Below are 19,235 nucleotides of genomic sequence, written 5' to 3'. Positions count from 1 at the left end.
CTCTCTCAGAATCCTGTCTCAGCTGTATGCTCTGTTCTGCTCTGGATGGCCAGACAGGGGTCTGTTGTTCTTATATGAATTATGGAAATAAGGAAACCTTCAAATTCTCTAAGACAGAGGCAATAAAGCAGATGGGAATTACCACATTGAGAACAGAAAGCAATTCCCAGTGCAAAGGACTGAGCAACAGAATATGAATGACAGGACCTATTGATGGGGGGTGGGGGCTTTTAGCTGAGGCTCTCTGTTTAAGTATGTTGCCCAATAGACCAAGTTAAAGATTCCAAATAACAGCGGGAAGGCTATTCTTGACAGTCGGTCAATTTTGCTGACACTGTTAAAGGTTTTCTTCGGTTCTGGTGGTTTTGTTTCTGGCTTGACTTCTTTTGGTTCTATGGTTGCACTTTTAGCAATGGTGGCTAAGCCGGGGTCACCCCTGGCCAGATTAGGGGTGTAGCTGGTTGCTGTTGGAGCATAAGTGTTGTTCTTCTTAATAAGAGGGTCCTTCACTTTCTTTGGCTGTAAAGGAAAGAGTTAAAGTATTTTGTTTAGTGAATTGTGGGGAGCAAGTTTATAAGTTCTTGAGCAAAGTGACCTTTACTTTAGAACTCAAACATGTGCTTTATTTAACATCTAAGAAATGGAATTTATGACAGCATTTTGGGAATAAATGTAAAACGCAGACACAAAGGTCTAATTGTAAAATTGACAAGTGACCTGGTGGGACATTTGGTCCAAAATGTCCATAAGACAGTTGGTCTGTAAGACATTTGGTTTACGTCAATGGTCCTCGCAATTTGGTCCTATCCAAAATGTCTATGAGCATACTGGATCCATGACAAATGGTTTTGGACAGGACCAAATATCAAAGTCCTTTGTTGTTGTTGTTCAATTGCTAAATTGTGTCCAACTCTTTGTGACCCCATGAACTGCAGCATGCCAGGCTTCCCTGTTGTTCACTATCTCCTACAGTTGGCTCAAACTCATGTCCATTGAGTCAGTGATGCCATCCAACCATCTCATCCTCTGTCACCCCTTTCTCCTCCTGCCTCCAATCTTTTCCAACATCAGGGTCTTTTTCCAATGAGTCATCTCTTCACATCAGGTGATCAAAGTGTTGGAGCTTCAGCATCAGTCCTCCCAATGAATATTCGGGGTTGGTTTCCACGGACCAAATGTCTTATGGACATTTTGGACAGCACCTAATGCTACTAAACCATGATGACTATAGATAACAATACTGTATCATATACTTTAATATTGCTGAGACTAAATCTTAAATGTTTTCACCACAAAAAGGACTTTGTGACCAGTTAGAGATGGTAGCTAATACTATGGTGGTAACCAACTCATGATATATAATATATCTAATTAATTACATTGTACACCTTAAACTTACACAATGCTATGTGTCAATTATCTTTCAATAAGGCTAGGGAAAAATGCAGACAAATATTTTCCAGGCTTTCCAATCAAAAAATGGGGTCTATATCCCCACTTATTACATCTAGACGTGTGACTCTGGCAGAGTGATGCTGTGCCAGCTTAAGACCCTATCGTCAGGAAGCTTGGCAACCTCACTCTTTACTCTCTGGAAGCATGCCACAGAAACATGAAGCCTGGATTAGACATTGAGGGACCAAAGACTATGTTCAGTGAGAGATCCGGCCAGCATGAGGCCTCATACACGGGAGAAAGGCCATTGTAGATTTTCTTCCCCTGATGCCGGAACTACGTCCGTGAGCCCATGTTCGACTAAAAGGAATAACCTCAGGTTTTTGCCAGCCCCAAATGCTTGGTTATTGTTTTAGGTCACTAAATTTTGGGGCAGTTTGTTTTGCAATGAGAAAAAATTGATGAGCCGATTAATTTTTGCTCCTTCTCTTCAGGCTTCCAGTGCCCAAATGACAAAGCAGGCTCAGTCAGGATATCCTGGATTCGATTTTTGCTCAACATTACCTGCTCACTAATATTATCTGTGTGGTAACTGATAACTGCAGCTTTTCTTAGTTTCTGACATATAGACACTTTTCAAAAATAAAGTAGGTCATTGTTCAGAGCTATGTGGTCTGATATAGCTGCATATTCTTTAAGAAGTTAGTATTTAATTTAGCAGTTAACCATATGAGGGTGGATCTTAAGAAGGCCACTGTATATTCACTTGAAAATGTGATGCCCTATTGGGATTTTCTTTTTATTTTCAAGTTATACCATGTCAGAGATCAAAACTTTAACTCTCCTGAAAACACTTATCTAGTTACAGAAAAAGAAATGTATCCTCTCTGAATGTCAGAGTGAGATCTGGATTACATTGTGTTCACATTCCCTGTTTTAAGCAAATCAAACTGGCAAAGCCCTGTGGAATATTTTTACAGAGACAAAAATACATTATAGAAAATATTTTCTTTCTTAATAAGATGCCAAATATGGGCATAAATGTATTATTTATGTATATGTAGATGTCTATGTACATATGATGTATCTATATCTATATATGTACACTGAATAATGTGACCTGTAGATTGATAGAGATTGAAATATTTTAGTTGAGACAGCACTTGAAGACTAGTACACAGTCAGAAAGAAATCTAAACTCAATTATGAGATCACCAATACCTCAACCCAAATTATATGCTTTCCAGATCAAGTTCGGTTCACCTAACAATTCATTAACAACTGCAACTCACAAGCTACAATCAGAAAGACACTGGCTTCTTGCAGCATGCAAAGAAAGGATTAGGATAGAAAAGCAACTTTTCCCAGTGTTTGCATTTCATTTTTCAGTTGCATATCACTAATGTTTGTGTATCATTAATTCTGAAGAACTTTCATAGAGTGTACCAGTAATTCTATGATGTGGATTTTAAAAATGTCCACAGCTATGATTTGGGGTGATGTCTCACAGTTTGTAGTGTCTTATGATCACACATCTTCAGATTCAGTGCTTTCCTTTGGGGTTGCCCTTCTGTTCTAGGACAAATGGAGGCCATCAGTGGCTAAAGTATTGAACAAAAACTCTGTCTCCACTCCCTCACCTCTCTCTCCATCTGGTAAGTGCAGTTTCTTTTGTCTTGTTTCCTCTCTACTGATCCTGAGACAAGATTCTTGGTTTGGAAATTCAGATATGTTTTTTATACTAAGTGAGGATGTGTCAAGGCAAGGTGAATTTTGAGGACCTGGATCTGGTCCATTTTGGTTGGTATAGCATACCCCATACAGAACTTCCTTTGCTTTGAATTGTGTAGGAGATCACTGGAGTATTCAATAGATCCACCTGTGGCTGAATGGTAAATCTCAAAGAGTTTTTACTTGGCAGCATATTTTCTTTCTTATGTACACATAAATTAGTGGTACATCTTAGAATCAGTAACACTATAGATTCTGTTAAATGCAGTAGATGTTTCTACAAAGGATCCTCTTATCTAGTATATTCATGGGGCTGTGGGAAAAACATCATTAAATGAATTTCTTTACTGTAGACCCTCTCAGACTCTCTAATATACTGTGACTGTGACAGTATTCAGAATTTTTCAAGTATATTTGACAACATACCTGTATTTTTAGACCGATTCGGGACACTAGTACTCTACATTTGCTGTAGAGAAATTCCTCCTAGATTGCTTCTAGATGTCTTAGAACCTCTGGAACTCTGCCTTTGCCTTTCTTTCCACCACCCCAAGACTTTCTTGCCTTTTGACATATTTTTCAAACCCCAGAATTAGAAATATCCTCCCCACCTGTGCTTTAAAAGTCACTCCAAAATATGTTCTGAGACGAACAGTGATATTCTTGGCTTGATAATTTTTTACAATGAAGAAATTTTGTGAATTCTGTGTTGTGATTCTTAAAGCAAACCTCTCTTTTGGAAAAAGAAAATATGTTTCTTGACCTTTACTTTAGTGAAAATTAGAGATAATGCATTTTGTAAGCTCAATTCAGTTGAGTCATTAAAGTAATAACATTTAGGACCAAAGTTACTAGGTTCAGAAAACACCCAAAAAACTATGATTTTCAAGTCACAAAAATTAGAATGGCATAATTGCTCCCAATATCAAGTTTGTTAAAACTGTTCTCATATTAATGGGGACCATAGGAAACCATACTTGAATAGAAATGTTTACCTTTTTTGTTTCTCCTTTATTTCCTTCCCTTGACTCTGCACACCTATCCACAGAAACAACCTCCTTCCTCAGCAGTGAGGAAATTCTCACAGCACTTAATCATTTATGACATAAGAAAAAAAAAAAAAAAAATCTCCTTTTCCCTCTCTCTGCATCCTTCAGCCATTCCCCCAAGCTCACACATTATATCTTACAGGTTTAAAAAGACATAATGGTGCAATATCACAGGAGATATTAAAGCATTTACCTTTTCTGGAACCACACTTTTCCCATCCCATGCATAACCTCTCTTGGTGAAATAGTTTACTGTGGCAAACTCGATCAGAGCTGAGAATACAAAGGCATAGCACACTGCAATAAACCAATCCATAGCAGTTGCATAAGCCACCTTAGGGAGGGAATTTCTGGCACTGATACTCAAAGTTGTCATGGTGAGCACAGTTGTGACTCCTGCAAAGAAAGAAAGTGAATTTTTAGGTTCATACTACAAACTTTCATCACTGAAGTCACCCTACTTGTGTAAAATGAAACACAGACAGAGTATGTTTTCAAGTTCATCCCGTTTGGTTTGGGATGGATGAGTTTTAATTTAATCCCAATGTAGTTTGTGGTTCATGGTATGGCAGTATGAAGGGCAGTTCTTGGAGGGATAAACTGCTCTGCTATTGAGAAGCTGTTAATAAGATAGTGAGCTCCCTTAAATAGGCATCTTGAACACAGTGCCTTGGCTAGGAAAGGAAATAATATTCCTTCACTGTCCCCAACTCTAGGAAAAAGAAAGCAGAGATTGTCACTGTCCAGGATCCATAAATAATCACTGAATCCTCAGCTCTGTTTAATATTCTACAGATAGTGAAGGACAGGGAAGCCTGGCGGGCTGTAGTCCATGGGGTCACAAAGGGTCAGACACTATTGAGTGACTAAACAATCCTTGAATATATAAACCATAAAACCAATAACTTTTTGATAATTGATCATTGACAGATAACTAAATTATCATAGGATAATGTTTTGTTATGTTATTAACTCTTTGTATTTTATACTATTTTTCCTGATTCTTGTAATAGCTACTCTTTTGAAGAAATAACTGAAATAAGTCTCAGGTGACTTGCTTGAGGTCACATAGCTCAGAAATGGCAAAACCAACTTTGAATGCATTCATTTGATTCAAATGTCCAAAGTCTTACTCTTTCTGCTAATGCTGCTATATATCTTCCCTAATCTATGAATCTATCCCAACTGATTAAAATCACCTCTTTTCAAAGCAGTTTTCAAGTCAGTTGCTTTCAGTTTGCTTGTGTGCTGTCGCTTCAGTCCTGTCTGACTCTTTGTGACCCTGTGAATTGCAGCCCACCAGACTCCTCTATTAGATTTTTCAGGCAAGCATGCTGGAGTCGGTTGCCATGCCCTCTTCCTGGGGATCTTCCCAACTCAGGGATCGAACCCATGTCTCCTGCATCTCCTGCACTGCAGGCAGATTCTTTTACCACTGAGCCCAATTATAGGAGTTTGTATTGAAGGATGACATTCAATAATATCCATTTAACAAGTTTATATTTTCAACCTACTATATGTGATGCAATCTATGAGTTAGAATACTGTAAGTCTCCTTTTAAGCCATTTGAAAATGTATGAAAAAAAAATCACAGGAACCCTATAACTTAGACTGCGTGGTGTGGAAAAAATCTTAACCTCTTCAAGTAGCTAGTCCCTCAGTATTTATTAACTGTATAGCCTTGAGCAAGTGAGTTAACTCCTAAGGACCTCAGTTTCCATAACGGTAAATGTGGTGACTTACACTTCATTCCCTTGGTTGGTGTATATCACTGTTGAAATTCTAAGAAAGGAAAACACATTCCTTTTTACACATTCATAAGGTTAGAGGAATAAATATAATAACATGTGAAAGCATTTTAAAGATAAGTCAATTATTGCCACAGAAGATATTGTCATCCCATCTGTCTAAAACTCATACCTATGATTCCTCTTTTGATTAATTTTAGAGAATCAGTAGGGTCATGCAGCTGGTAGGCAGCTAATTTTTCTAAGCAGTTTAAACCACCCAATATTCCCAGTTTTCCATGAATTTAAAGGTAATTTATCTTTGCAGCTCTATTAGGAAGTGATAGGATTAAGAACACTGAGATTTTCAGTAAGTCATATTTTTGATACACGGTCAGAGTTGTAGGGAATAGACTTACTATGAGCTTTGGAGTTGTTGCAGGACATTTTGGGGCATTATCCATATTACATAATTCCTTCAACAACTGGTTGAAGGAATATGAGCTGGGAAAAAGCCCCCAAATTTGCATATTAACTTGAGCAAAGAGCAAAGTAATTAAATGTCAGTATTTGGGGAACAGAGCAACCCAGTTTCAAGCCCCAGCTCTGTAATTGCTGAGTGACCTTGGGAAGACTGTCTCACAAGTCTGAACTTCTGGAGTGTTTTTGTAATTATTCCCTTGTAATTTAATTTGAATAAGTCTAACTCAGAGGACTATTGTGAGTATTTAATAAAATAATGTAATAAAGTATTGAGCCTGATACTTACTAAAGGCAACGTTAATAACTTATTATTGACAGCTTCACTCCTTTTGGATAAATCCCTGCTAAAATGAATTCTTTTTTGAATTTTGGTTTATGTGGACAGTCAACTGCTAAAAGTAATTTGGGAATAGAAGTTCTTAAACAAAATGTATCCATAAATTAAAAACAGTTAAGAATAGCATAAAGAGAGGCATGCTGTGTGTGTGTGTGTGTGTGTGTGTGTGTGTCTATTTTGTCGTCTTACAATTCGAGCTATAGAGAAAGGGAAAAAAATTAAAATGTGTTGAGCATCTATTAAGTTCCAAGTATTGAGGCTGGCAATATATAAATTTTATTTTGTTTTTCTCACCTAATCTTTTAAATGGCACTGTTTTATTTTAATTATACTCTCATTTTGTAAGTAACCAACACTTGAAAGACAAGATTGAACCAAAATCGTGGGTGTATCTGGAATCAAAATCACATGACCACACTATCTTCAAATAAGAAAGAGCAGGGAAGGTCAAGAAGATGATGTTTTAAGACATAAAATGGCTTCAGCTTTGTTGCATTCTGGATGCCATTTAATAAACTGAGCAAGGTATAACTTTTGCTTTCTTTTTCCTTTTGATATTTTTTCTTCAAGTACCTGTGACCCTCTCAGTCATCCCCTACAACTCAGAGGAATGTGCTGAGTATAAACTAAAAAGAATAAAGACGTGTATTAAATAAATTTTAAAAGGCTAAAGGTCTTGGAAAACTGCATTTGTGATTTTATTGAGCTTAAAACATTAGAAATATATAACTTGATACACAGAAATACTTGCCACAGTTGTATTTACAGATATGTAGTTATGTTCACCAAAAGGGCATGAGTTGGCTAGGCGAGCAGACTGTTGAAACTATTAAGAGCAAGATTTTTGACTTATAAAACATTCCAAAGTGCTTTATAGGATTTCCAAAAAGGAAGAATAGGATTTGTTGGGGACAGAGAGGGCAGAAAGTGAGCCTTTAAAAAAACCATTTTTACTATAGTGCTGGGCTCATTCTATAAAAATAAACATAAAACATAAAGAAACTATCTCATTGGTTCTAATTAAAACATTCAAATGAATAAAGGGCTCAAACTACTTATATATATATATATGTATATAAGTAGTTATATATATATGTATATAAGTAGTTATATATATATACATATATAAGTAGTTATATATATATACATATATCTATATAAGTAGTTATATATATATACATATATCTATATAAGTAGTTATATATATATACATATATCTATATATAAGTGAGCATCTGACAAGAGTTCAATCTTCAGTTCTAATAAGTGGCTTAAACACTAGTTAATATTTACAAATTGTGGTAAGGGGAAAAAAAGAGTTTTAAATTAACTAATCTTCCGCCTGGTGGCTGGAATCATTTTGGGTCTTGATTTAGCTGGGCTCTTAGGCTGATGTCACAGCAAAGATTTGGTGGTTTCCAACCCAGAAGAAGCAACTTGTCCAGATTCTTTTCTGGGCCCTGGTAGCAGAGTCTTGCTTTTTTTCCTGGGATAAAGCCATGATGCCATAGGGGTCTTTGCACAAGAAAAATCCTCAGTTTAGACTGTAAGCATCTGAAGCCTTTTGTTTTGTAGTAAAGGGTTATAAACATAGCATGTGCCTATTATATATTTGAATGAACCTTGGAATGATCCTTGATATTTCTGGAATGAACCTTGATAATTGTAACTTTCACCAATTGAATAGGTGGTTGTTGTTTCCAAATGAATTATGCTGCCTACAACAACCCGATTCTTAGCCTTGTCATGGGATAGGCAGTACGTGGGGAGTGGTACCTCATCATCATTATTTGCACAGGCTTTAGAGCTAAGAGGCTGGATCTTATTCCAGAGTCCTTCACCTCATAGTTTCTGACCTCAGGCAAGTTATTGGATTGGCCAAAAAGGTCATTCAGGCTTTATGACCATTTTGGCCAACCGAGTACTTAATATCTTGTTCCTTAGCTTTCTTGCCTAAAACACAGGGGTAATATTACAGAGAATTTTTCTAGTGTTAAATAAGAGAATAGAGAGTTATATCATAGAACAGAGCATGATATAAAAACACTCAATAAGTATTCTGCAAGATTTTATTGCTATTCAAATTTTAAACTCGCAAATTCATGAGAGGAGTGGGTACTGTTATGGTGACAGCTACATTAGAACAGAGTAGGCCCTCATAGTAGATTTCAAAAAAAAGTCAATGACTAAATGAGTGAATGAATCATCAAGTTTTTGTTAATTAAATCTTGTGTTTATTATTCTTAAAAGTATACTTAAAACAGTGTCCTATAATACAGGCAGGAGCTCTTTATATGAAACACACACTTCTAAAACAATGAATTAGGCAAGAGTTTTCCTATTAGTAAAAAGTTATTACCCTTTAAATAATTTTCCATTAGATTAACAACTCAAAATATCTAATGCATTTAGAATATTTTCATAGAAAAAAATATTTGTAACTCTTCAGAAGTGCACACATTAGTAAAAATGAGATATTCCTGTACTGGTATAATGGTCATCACTAAGTTATTTCTATATAAAGAATCCCTGCTTTCATATATTAAGGAAGTAGTTCTGCTGATATTTTTCTTAGATTCTCAAAAGATATATGGACACTGGATTATGTATTCTAAATGTATGGTTTAGGTATAAGTGTTCCTATGTGTACATTTTAGTCTATTACGAAGCACATTATGCCTGCTTCATTACATTTCTCTTTTAAAACAGCAAGTCAAGTGTTCATTAATCCCATCAATTAACATGAACTAAAACAGCTTGCTATTTTAAAAAAGAATTTTTTACAATCATGTCATAATGAAAATGGTAATACCTTGAACCTTTCTCTTGTATTAACTGCAGACTTAGTGTATAATTATTTTTTTCATTCTATCTGCAGTGTCATAGGTATGATACAAATGGCCCTTGCAAGTGGCCCTTGCGTGTGTGTCTCGACTGGCGCTTACCAAAGACCGTCCTCGCTGGCACAGACTCTCTGTTGAGCCAGAATGAGACTTGGGAGAGAATAACTGTCATTATGCACGGCAGGTATGTTTGAATAACAAAGTATCCAATCTTTCTCTTCAGGTGGAAATGAGTGGTCATAACAACATACTCTCCTAGAGGGTAAAACAGACAATAAGGTGAGCAATTTGACCTTGAAAAGAAATCTCTCAGTTTTTCTGTCAGTAGCAAGAACCTGGAGGTTAGACATAGCCTTTTTCCACATAACATCTGGTTCCTGGAGAGAAAAGCTGTTATCCAGGAAAGAAAAAAGACATTTGCCAAACACACCGGGCTTCCCTGGTGGTCCAATGGTTAAGACTTAGCCTTCTACTGCAGGACTTGTGGGTTCAATCCCTGGTCAGAGAGCTGAGATTCTACATGCCTGGAGGTCAAAAAACCAAAATGTAAAACAGAAGCAATATTGTAATGAATTCAGTAAGAATTTTAACAATGGTCCACATAAAAAAAATTATAATAAATCTTAATTAAAAGAAAAAAAACTCTAGTTTAAAAATAAAACACACCAAAAAGGCACTGAGGATGAGACTGAGGTGCCTGAGGTCTCATTGATATTATGTCATAATCCTGGTGACTGATACACTGAAGAGACAAATCTGAGCATATATTTACAGATTGGCACTCGTAACCCTGAAGGCAATGAATTAGATCCTGATGACACACACCAGTGCATCAGAAGACACCAGATCTCCAGTATGTCCACTGCAGGAGAGTCAGGTTGTCTAATGAAGGAGCTTTGGTGTTCAAGTCGGGGGACCTGAATTCCAGCTCCAGCCCTTTCTTTCCTTAGCTGTCTGACCGTGAATTCAGCTTAGTCTGACCTCTGAAATGAGGACTGTGAGACAGAATTCTCAAAATTTGTTCTAAGGAATATCTTCACCAGAATCGCCTGGCAAGCTTTTGAAACATGCAATTCTTCAGATCCCACCTAAATACACAAATCATCCTTTACAGAGGGGCAGGAAAATCCAGACTTGTCACGAGCTTTTGAACTTGTCCCGACTCCCAGACCAGTCTGGGAAACAACTGGGCCAGCTAGGCATCTCCATCATCTTTATATATGACAAAGTCTGATTTGATTAAGAGGCCCAAAGAAATGAACACACAACTCAAATTGTAGGAGATGCTTTTTTCTAAGTTGATACTATTGTTTCTTAATTACAAATCTTTGAAGTTTTTAGTTTTATTCACTCTGAATATATACTCAGTAGGAGAGAACTAGGTATATTCTTACTAAGAAAACATTTCTTTGGTATTCACATCTTTCTATCTCTCTCCTTCACGTCAACTCAAAACTTTTCTCTCTTCATCCTATGATTTATGTCTCAGCTCATGACCATTCAGCTTCAGCTCCTATAATTCGGTTAAAACTGCCCATGATCTCTTAGTATCCATAACTGAACGTCTCAATCTGAAAGGACATCTCAGTCTTCAAGTCCACTACCACCTTCTCTGTAGCATTAAAAACTGAGCAATGCTGAAGGGGCCTGCCATCTTGATAGTACTCTCTAGAGCCACATTCTCCTTTTCTCTCTCATTTTCCATTTCTTTTGCTAACTCACTGGTTATTTCAGCCACAGAGTATTAAGTCCCTCCTGTCTCTCTGGCACTGGGCTTCATCTTTCTGCAAAGCAAATGCAGAAGCTCCTGGTATAGTTCTGTCTTCAGCTGTCATTTCCATCTTTTTCTTAACTCTAATAAGAACTTTTCTTTCTCACCCCTGCTCCTAATGTCATTTTGATCCAGATGGCTGTGGGATCTGCATCTCTAAGTGACGTTGCTTTCAAAATCACTGCATTTCAAAATATCTACTAGATAACTCATAGACAGTGATTTTTCATTGCTATCACAAACTAAATATGTTCAAAAGTGATACTGTTTAAACCTTTTCATAAAAAATAATGACAAGCATATAGCAGGGCTTCTTTTCCACTGAGCATCCATTTCTAAATTCATGGCACACTCATCTGTCTATCCACTCAGTCTAAAAATCTGGAATTAATCCTTGTGTGTTAAGTAAGGCTTCCAAAAGAGAGAGAAATAAATCAATTGATCATCACAATTTTAATTTCACCTGTGCAGTATCTCTCAGTCTATCTCTTATCTCAAGGTCAACACTTATCTCTTTAGAGATTTACAATGTAAATCTACAGTAATCTGTGAACTGTCTTGTTGGTTTCCAGTCATGTCCTAACTCCAATGCTCCCTACGTTTTGGGGTCAGAATGATCATTTTAAAGTATACATAAATATCTTAAAATACCGTAATGGAGTCCCATTATCTACATCAGTGTTTCTCAGCCTCAGCTCTTTTCAGAACATTTCAGTAGAGATAACTATATATTGTGGGCACTGTCTTGTGTAAAGTAGGACATTTAGTCACACACCTTGCCTCTTAGCCCCTAGATGCCATTAGAATTCTCTCTCCCATCAATGTGACAATCAATGTCTCCAGTGTTACAAACAAGCAACTCCCTAACCAGTATTTAAGACGCTCCACATCCTAACTCTGATAGCATTTCAGCATTCCATCTTGTGTCTCACCACACATTTTTATCTCTCCATATTTTGACCTAAAAAAATCTCATTTTGACCTCTTCTATAGCTGAATATTTTGTTTATCTATGGGTGGGGATTCAGTCCATAGTAGAATAGGAAGACAGTTACTGTAGAAGAGAGTTTGTTAGCTTTGGAAGCAAATGAATTTGGGTTCAAAACCCAGATATACCACTTCTGTTGTGTAGCCTTAAACTCTCTGATCCTCAATTTCTCTGTTTATAAGACAGTGATAAGGATATGCGGGGAGAATAAAGAATGAGGGCTCTAGTGAAGATCATGCTACATTAGAGTTTTAAAACGCTGAGTTCCTTTCTCCATTTTTTCCTCCCATTTCTCCAGTTGGAATTGGTGGAAGTATTGGCAGAAGAAATGCTCCCTATGTTCTCTATAGTAGGAAGTCATCTGTGCGTTCATTTGTGCTTTCATGGTTGTTATTAAGGATAACACCTGCCATTTACTGATCAATATTAACTTCAAATTTATTTACAGCTTCTGTTTATGCTTATATTGTATAATTTTAATTTTAGCTGCTAAGTTGCTTCAGTCGTGTCCGACTCTGTGCGACCCCATAGGTGGCAGCCCACCAGGCTCCCCCGTCCCTGGGATTCTCCAGGCAAGAACACTGGAGTGGGTTGCCATTTCCTTCTCCAATGCAGGAAAGTGAAAAGTGAAAGTGAAGTTGCTCAGTCGTGTCCGACCCTCAGCGACCCCATGGACTACAGCCTACCAGGCTCCTCCATCCCTGGGATTTTCCAGGCAAGAGTACTGGAGTGGGGTGCCATTGCCTTCTCCTAATTTCAGCTACTTATGTGCTTATACCCCTCCACCAAACTGAAAGATAGTTAAGAAGAGAGACAGTTCTTTACATACAGCATGGCTTAAAAAAAAAAATTTATTTATTGGAAAAGTAGATCTTAGTTGTTGTGTCATGCTAACTCTAAGCTGTGGCATGTGGGATCTAGTTTCCTGACCAGGGATCAAACCCAGGTCCCCTGCATTGGGAGCACAGAGTCTTAGCCACTAGACCACCAGGGAAGTCCCGACAGCGTGGCTTTACATATCCTAAATATTCAACACTTGCCTATGATGAAAAGGGATGCATGAGATTTAAGAACACCCACTCTAGTTAACACCTACAAGCATCTCTTTTTTGAAAGGTAAAAAAAAATGCTATCTAATTTATTTCTATTTTTCTGTAGATAACTTGGATAATGTCTCCAAGGTCATCTTAAAGAAATAAGTGATTCAAATTTAAGAAAAAGAGCAAAAAACAAACAAACGAAAAAACATTTTTTCCTGAGATTCTGGTAAAATGTAGTCTTGGATAGACACAGTCAGATTACACTTTACCTCATAGGAGTAGGCATTATTATTCCTAATCATTCATTCAATTGTAGCCTGAAAAATGTCACCAGCTCAAAGAAAAAAAAATCCATCTCTCATGTAATGCCATAAAAATGAGTGTCTATATATATATTCCATTATCATCTTTCGTTGTTCACAGTGTGACATTTTGGGAAGATTCTGCAAAGAATATTTTTTGGATAAGCTGTTATATGACTTTGTATTTATTTTATAAACCACTTCCCCTCTAACAAACTAGAGAAAGTAGAGGAAAACTTCAAATATTTTGAAATCACCTTCCTAAATTAAATAAAATTTAAAAGTTTGGGTATAACATGTTGATGGAAGAAATTTTCACATATTGAAGTACAGGGAAGTCATTCTGGCTTATACATGATTTGGTTTATACATGATGCTAACTAGAACAGCCTGCCTTGTGGCCTATCAAACATACACTGTATACCTACTTTAACCATTAAAGAAAATAATACATTGAAAAATTTAAATGGAATAACTGAGGTTCATACAACCAAAATGGATCTGGTTGGCTACTGTGGATGTGGTTTTACATACATTCTCATATCACTGAGAACCTGAATTTTCTGAACTCTATCATACTTAAGGACACCACCTTGCTATTCTCAAAACAATTATCTACCAGCAGTGGCCAGGTGGAACATTATAGTCTCAAGTTCTCCCCATGTAACATTTCAGACCCCAACCAACACTAGCTTAACAAGCACCCTTACTTCTTGCCAACTCCAATTATAATTTTGGAAGACAACTTATGTAATATTGTGGTTCTTGTCTTTATAAGCGTCTCCCATTTTGCAGCCTGGAAAAACACAATTCAAGTATTTCTTGGATCTGTGTCTCCCAGGCTATAGTCCACGGTTTGGTTCAGATAAACTCTTCTCTATCCCTATTGCAGATTGTTACTTATTATTTCCATCAGTAACATTTAAATAAGAAAAGGAAAAGTGACAAAATCAGAATCACACTGTAATAGTTTAAAAATGAAAGAAAAATACAACAAAAAAGTCACCTAAATTGGATTGAAAGAGTATCTCTAGACATCAAGTACTTATGCACTAAGCATGTCAAATTATTTCCCTCTGATTCAGCAGTCAAGAAGAATTTTAATTCATATATCCTTGCACATCATGTAACCCCAAGAGAAACTTGTAAATTAGATGAGACAACATTTTTGACACATTACAATATAAAATTAAGGAAAGAGAAGAAAAGAAGCAGGAATATAATTCTGTAAAGCAACACTGCAGGTTTCTTTATATCTGACTTCCAACGTTTATTTTCCCAAATATTAATTCCTTAGAGTAGATCCCTTGCTTAACTTTATTCGAGTTTAGTTTTCTCACTTGTTGAGTAAAAATGCTAGTGTGCTAGTTGTTTCATGGGATGCTGTGAGGATGATATGAAATAACAGATGTGAAAATTATTCTAAAAAATTCTGAGTCACAGGCAGATTTGTAGTGTAAAGGTAAATCAGATAGAAACATATTCTCTCTCTAGCTGAAGAAATCCACCATTCATTTCTTTAACAAAATTGTAGTGGACACTGATTCCTTGTAAAGCTTTTCAAGTATTCTAAACGTTGGTGTTTTCCAAAGATGCTGCCTTTTTCAAAGGAATGAGGAGTCAGAAATATCATTGAGGGAGCATCTCATAGTTTAATATCTGCTTCAGAGAATACTTAAATAGCAATAATGAAACAATGGTTATAGTTCTAGGCCACTTCCATCTCTAGACCTGTTTCCTCACCTGAAATATGATTAGGTTGACCAGACGACTGTATACATCTTCTCCCTCTCCACCTTCCCTTCTGTGAATCTGTTCTCACATTTTATAGTTATATTATTTCTCTGGAGATCATGTGCTAAGCTGCAAAAATAGGGGCCCTGAGGCCCCTTTGATGAAAGTCCATCACCACATTTGCTCCATGGTCAGTGAAAACAGTTGCTTTCGTCATTCATTTTGATCCTGCCAAGGCATCCTTAACTCATCCAGTGAAGACTATCTCTAGGAAATAGGATCCTACAGTTTCTCTTAGTCATCTGTTCTAAGGATAAATAGTCATCCACAAATAAGAGACATTCTTATTAAGCAAATCTCACCTATGCTTCCTTTGATCACGGATGTCTATTGGCTTAGGTAAATATGACTTTCTAGTCATCATTGTTGCATTTTGAAAAAGCATTTTTATTACATCTTCTTATTTTATAATTGTGATATTATTCTTACACCTAATGACTAATTTAACAATTTGGCTTCTCTTTATAAGTTACATTGCCATGCCCTTTAATTACGATTATAATTTTTATGTGGGCTTTCCTTAAAGAATTACTTAGGAAGCAAAACACGGTGTAGTAGAATGAGATAGGGGCCCATGCATGGGGTCTAGTTTCAAACTACCTTCCCTGACATTTCAAGCAGAAATGACTTCTTAAGTGTCATCATACAGACTTCTTATATTAACTTCATCATTGTTAATAGTAACGGCTAATATTTATTACGATTTGTGCATGTCGGAAACTCTGCTACTCAGTTTACATGCATTTTCTCATTTCAATCTCACAGTACCCCATGAAGTAGATCCTCCGATTATCTCCAAAGTACAAGAGAAAAGATGAACAAAGGTCATGCAGTTAATTCGTTGTAAAACCAGCATCCAAAACCTCCTCATATACTCCAGAACCCATCTCTTATGCTCCATGACATGCCATACTATTGCGTTTTCACACTTGTCTATCCTGCCTGTTACTAGCGTTTCATATGGTTGAGAACATACATGCTATAGTGAGACTTCCCGAGTTCAAATCCCAGTTCTGCCACTCCCTGGCTGTGTGACCTTGGAAAAATTATTAAACCTCTCTGGGCCTCAGTTATATCCCATCTTCAAAATGGAAAAAATGATAATACATACACCCTAGGAGTGTTGTGAGGATTAGACCAAGTCAGTGAATGTTAGCTACTTAAATCACTCAACCCTGAGCTTCATTTTTTCCTAATCATTTACTTGTCTGATTTGGCTCTGCTGGGTCTTTGCTGCTACGCACAGGCCTCTTTAGCTGTGGAGAGCAGGGGCTCCTCTCTAGTTGAGCTGGCTTCTCTAGCTGTGGAGCACAGGCTGCAGAACAGAGGCCCAGCAGCTGTGGGCATGCGTTAGCTGCCCAAGCCATGTAGGATCTTCCTGGACCAGGGATTAAACCTGTGCTCCCTGCACTGGCAGGTGGATTCTTACCCACTTGACCGTCAGAGAAGTCCCAACCATGAGCTTCTTGAGAGCAGGAAGTATGTGTCCCTCATCTGTTTTCGCTAGGTCATTCACGTGTTAAACACAGTAAAGGAGCACATTGTTGAAGGAATAAATGAGTGGATAACAGAGAATTGCATCAGATTTGAAAGTTGACTAGACTCATCCTTCTGTGTCCTTGTAACAAGTTTGCTCTGCCAGGTGAATAAGTGCACTTCAAACGAAGTCTCCGACTCATTTCACTCCACAAACTGATGGCAGATGCTAATGAAGGGACTGTCTTTCTAACATGTTTGCACTGAAACAAATACAAGTGTTAGATCGAGCCTCGTATTTTCCCTCCTATGGCGCTGAAGTCATCTAGAGGTATTTGACATGAGAGAGGTCAGTGGTGGTGTTGTGAGTATGTGTTCATGTGTGTGCTGGTTGCAGGCCAACACCTTCTAGAAGGTGACCTGAATTGCTTCTCTCCTCAAAGAGAATTTTAAGGGCGCCAAAGCTGCTCTTTACTTAATGATTTTCAATGTATGTGCACTTATCTGTCACCCTTCCTAGTCTTCTGGCAGAAACAGGGAGACAATAATGCTCAGTGTCTTTTATCTTAATGTTTCAAGGTTCCATGTTGTTGTTGTTTAGTTGCTCAGTTGTGTCTGACTTTTTGTGACCCCATGGACTGTAGCCCATCAGGCTCCTCTGTCTATGTGATTTCCCAGGCAAGAATACTAGAGTGGGTTGCCATCTCCTTCTCCAGGAGATCTTCCCAACTCAGGGATTGAATCCATGTCTCCTTCATTGTCTGGGCAGAGTCTTTACCACTGAGTCACCCGAGAAGCCCAGTAGCAGTGGATACTATGACAAAAATTGAAATAATGTCAAGGATGCAAAATTCATAGCTGTGTGCAACATGGCAAGTATCGGCTCCCTGCTCTTTCTCTTAGTAAAAATCTGACTGCTGCCCTAATGACACTTTTATTAATGGACATTCAAGTTGGTCCATCTTGCTAAATACAATCAATTATGAAAAGGACTAGTGGGAAGAAACTAAGCTACTAGATTATCTGTGCATTTGGTTTGCCATGATCTTTGCATTCTCTAGGCTTCAAGTTCATAGCTGATCATATCCAGGGAACTTTGTGTTTAACCCGCTTCCACTGTGTGGGTGACTGTCTGGTCTCCTATTACAAGGACATGAGAGCCCATACAGACCTCTCCAAGTGTGCTGTCATCCATGTTTTATGGTACCAAACTCAAAGCCATAAGCTGCCTCATAGGAGATGTGAATATGGGATTGAAGGCCTTACAAAAGATCTTTGTTTCTTCCCATGGAAATCTTTTAAGGTGGATTTTTGGGGAGCAAACGTAGAACCAAAGGAAGTGTAGTTCAGGGTTTTATTGTGGAGTGGAAAACATACATCAAACTGAGTTTGAATGTGCTCATTATTCTCCTTCCCCTCCCTCCATACGCTATAGAAATGACAAGGACAAGCTCTTATTTTGCACAGATAAACTTGCTGCTCCAACACAGAATGATGACTTTTAATGAACCTAATTTATGAGGTCCAGCCAGCTTGGTGGTGGTGAATTGGACCCTTCTTTCTCACCTGGTGTCCTTTTGTGTCCTTTATCTTTTCTGAGTAACAAGAATGTAGGTAGGTTGGCTTAGAAAACCAGAAGGGAAAGGGTCTCCAAGTTCATCAGACTAAGCCACTTATTTTGCAGACATAGGAACTAGAACATAAAGAGGGATCCTGTGCTGCATTAAGGTGATTGGCGCTAGAACAGAGTGGAAGCATCCCTTCCTCCCAACAACCTTCATATACACTTGTCCTATTGCTGCTGCTGCTGCTGCTGCTGCTGCTAAGTCGCTTCAGTCGTGTCCGACTCTGTGCGGCCCCATAGACGGCAGCCCACCAGGCTCCCCCATCCCTGGGATTCTCCAGGCAAGAACACTGGAGTGGGTTGCCATTTCCTTCTCCAATGCAGGAAAGTGAAAAGTGAAAGTGAAGTCACTCAGCCGTGTCCGACTCTTAGCGACCCCATGGACTGCAGCCCACCAGGCTCCTCCATCCACGGGATTTTCCAGGCAAGAGTGCTGGAGTGGGGTGCCATTGCCTTCTCCGTCCTATTGCTCCTGTACTTGAAATACCATTTCCTGGACATCACCCAACCTCCATTCTAATACAGTAGGGAGAGAATTTCTTGAGGGGAAGTTCTAGGTCTATTATTCTGAATGCCTTGGCTTAGAACAGCGATTATTTGACTCCCAACAAATGCATATTAACAAAATGAAAGTCAACCCCTGAAGCAATCCTTCCTTGATTCTCCCAGGCTGA

At 37.9% G+C, this 19,235-nt stretch overlaps 1 protein-coding gene across 1 annotated transcript in view; it reads right to left on the bottom strand.

Moving 5' to 3' along the window:
• Window positions 1-207: 207 nt before the first annotated feature.
• Window positions 208-19,235, bottom strand: part of GABRA1 (gamma-aminobutyric acid type A receptor subunit alpha1) — a 55,074-nt gene continuing 36,046 nt past the window's right edge. The window contains exons 7-9 of the mRNA XM_052643225.1: window positions 9,669-9,821; window positions 4,369-4,571; window positions 208-519 (exon numbers count right to left, since the gene is read on the bottom strand). Of these exons, the coding sequence (XP_052499185.1) occupies window positions 208-519; window positions 4,369-4,571; window positions 9,669-9,821 (668 nt within the window). The remainder of the gene's footprint in view (window positions 520-4,368; window positions 4,572-9,668; window positions 9,822-19,235) is intronic.

The sequence above is a fragment of the Budorcas taxicolor genome, chromosome 7, assembly GCF_023091745.1.
Source record: "Budorcas taxicolor isolate Tak-1 chromosome 7, Takin1.1, whole genome shotgun sequence".
NCBI classification, from domain to species: domain Eukaryota; kingdom Metazoa; phylum Chordata; class Mammalia; order Artiodactyla; family Bovidae; genus Budorcas; species Budorcas taxicolor.
The sequence above is the reverse complement of the archived record's forward strand: the minus strand, read 5'-3'. Positions and strand labels throughout refer to the sequence as shown.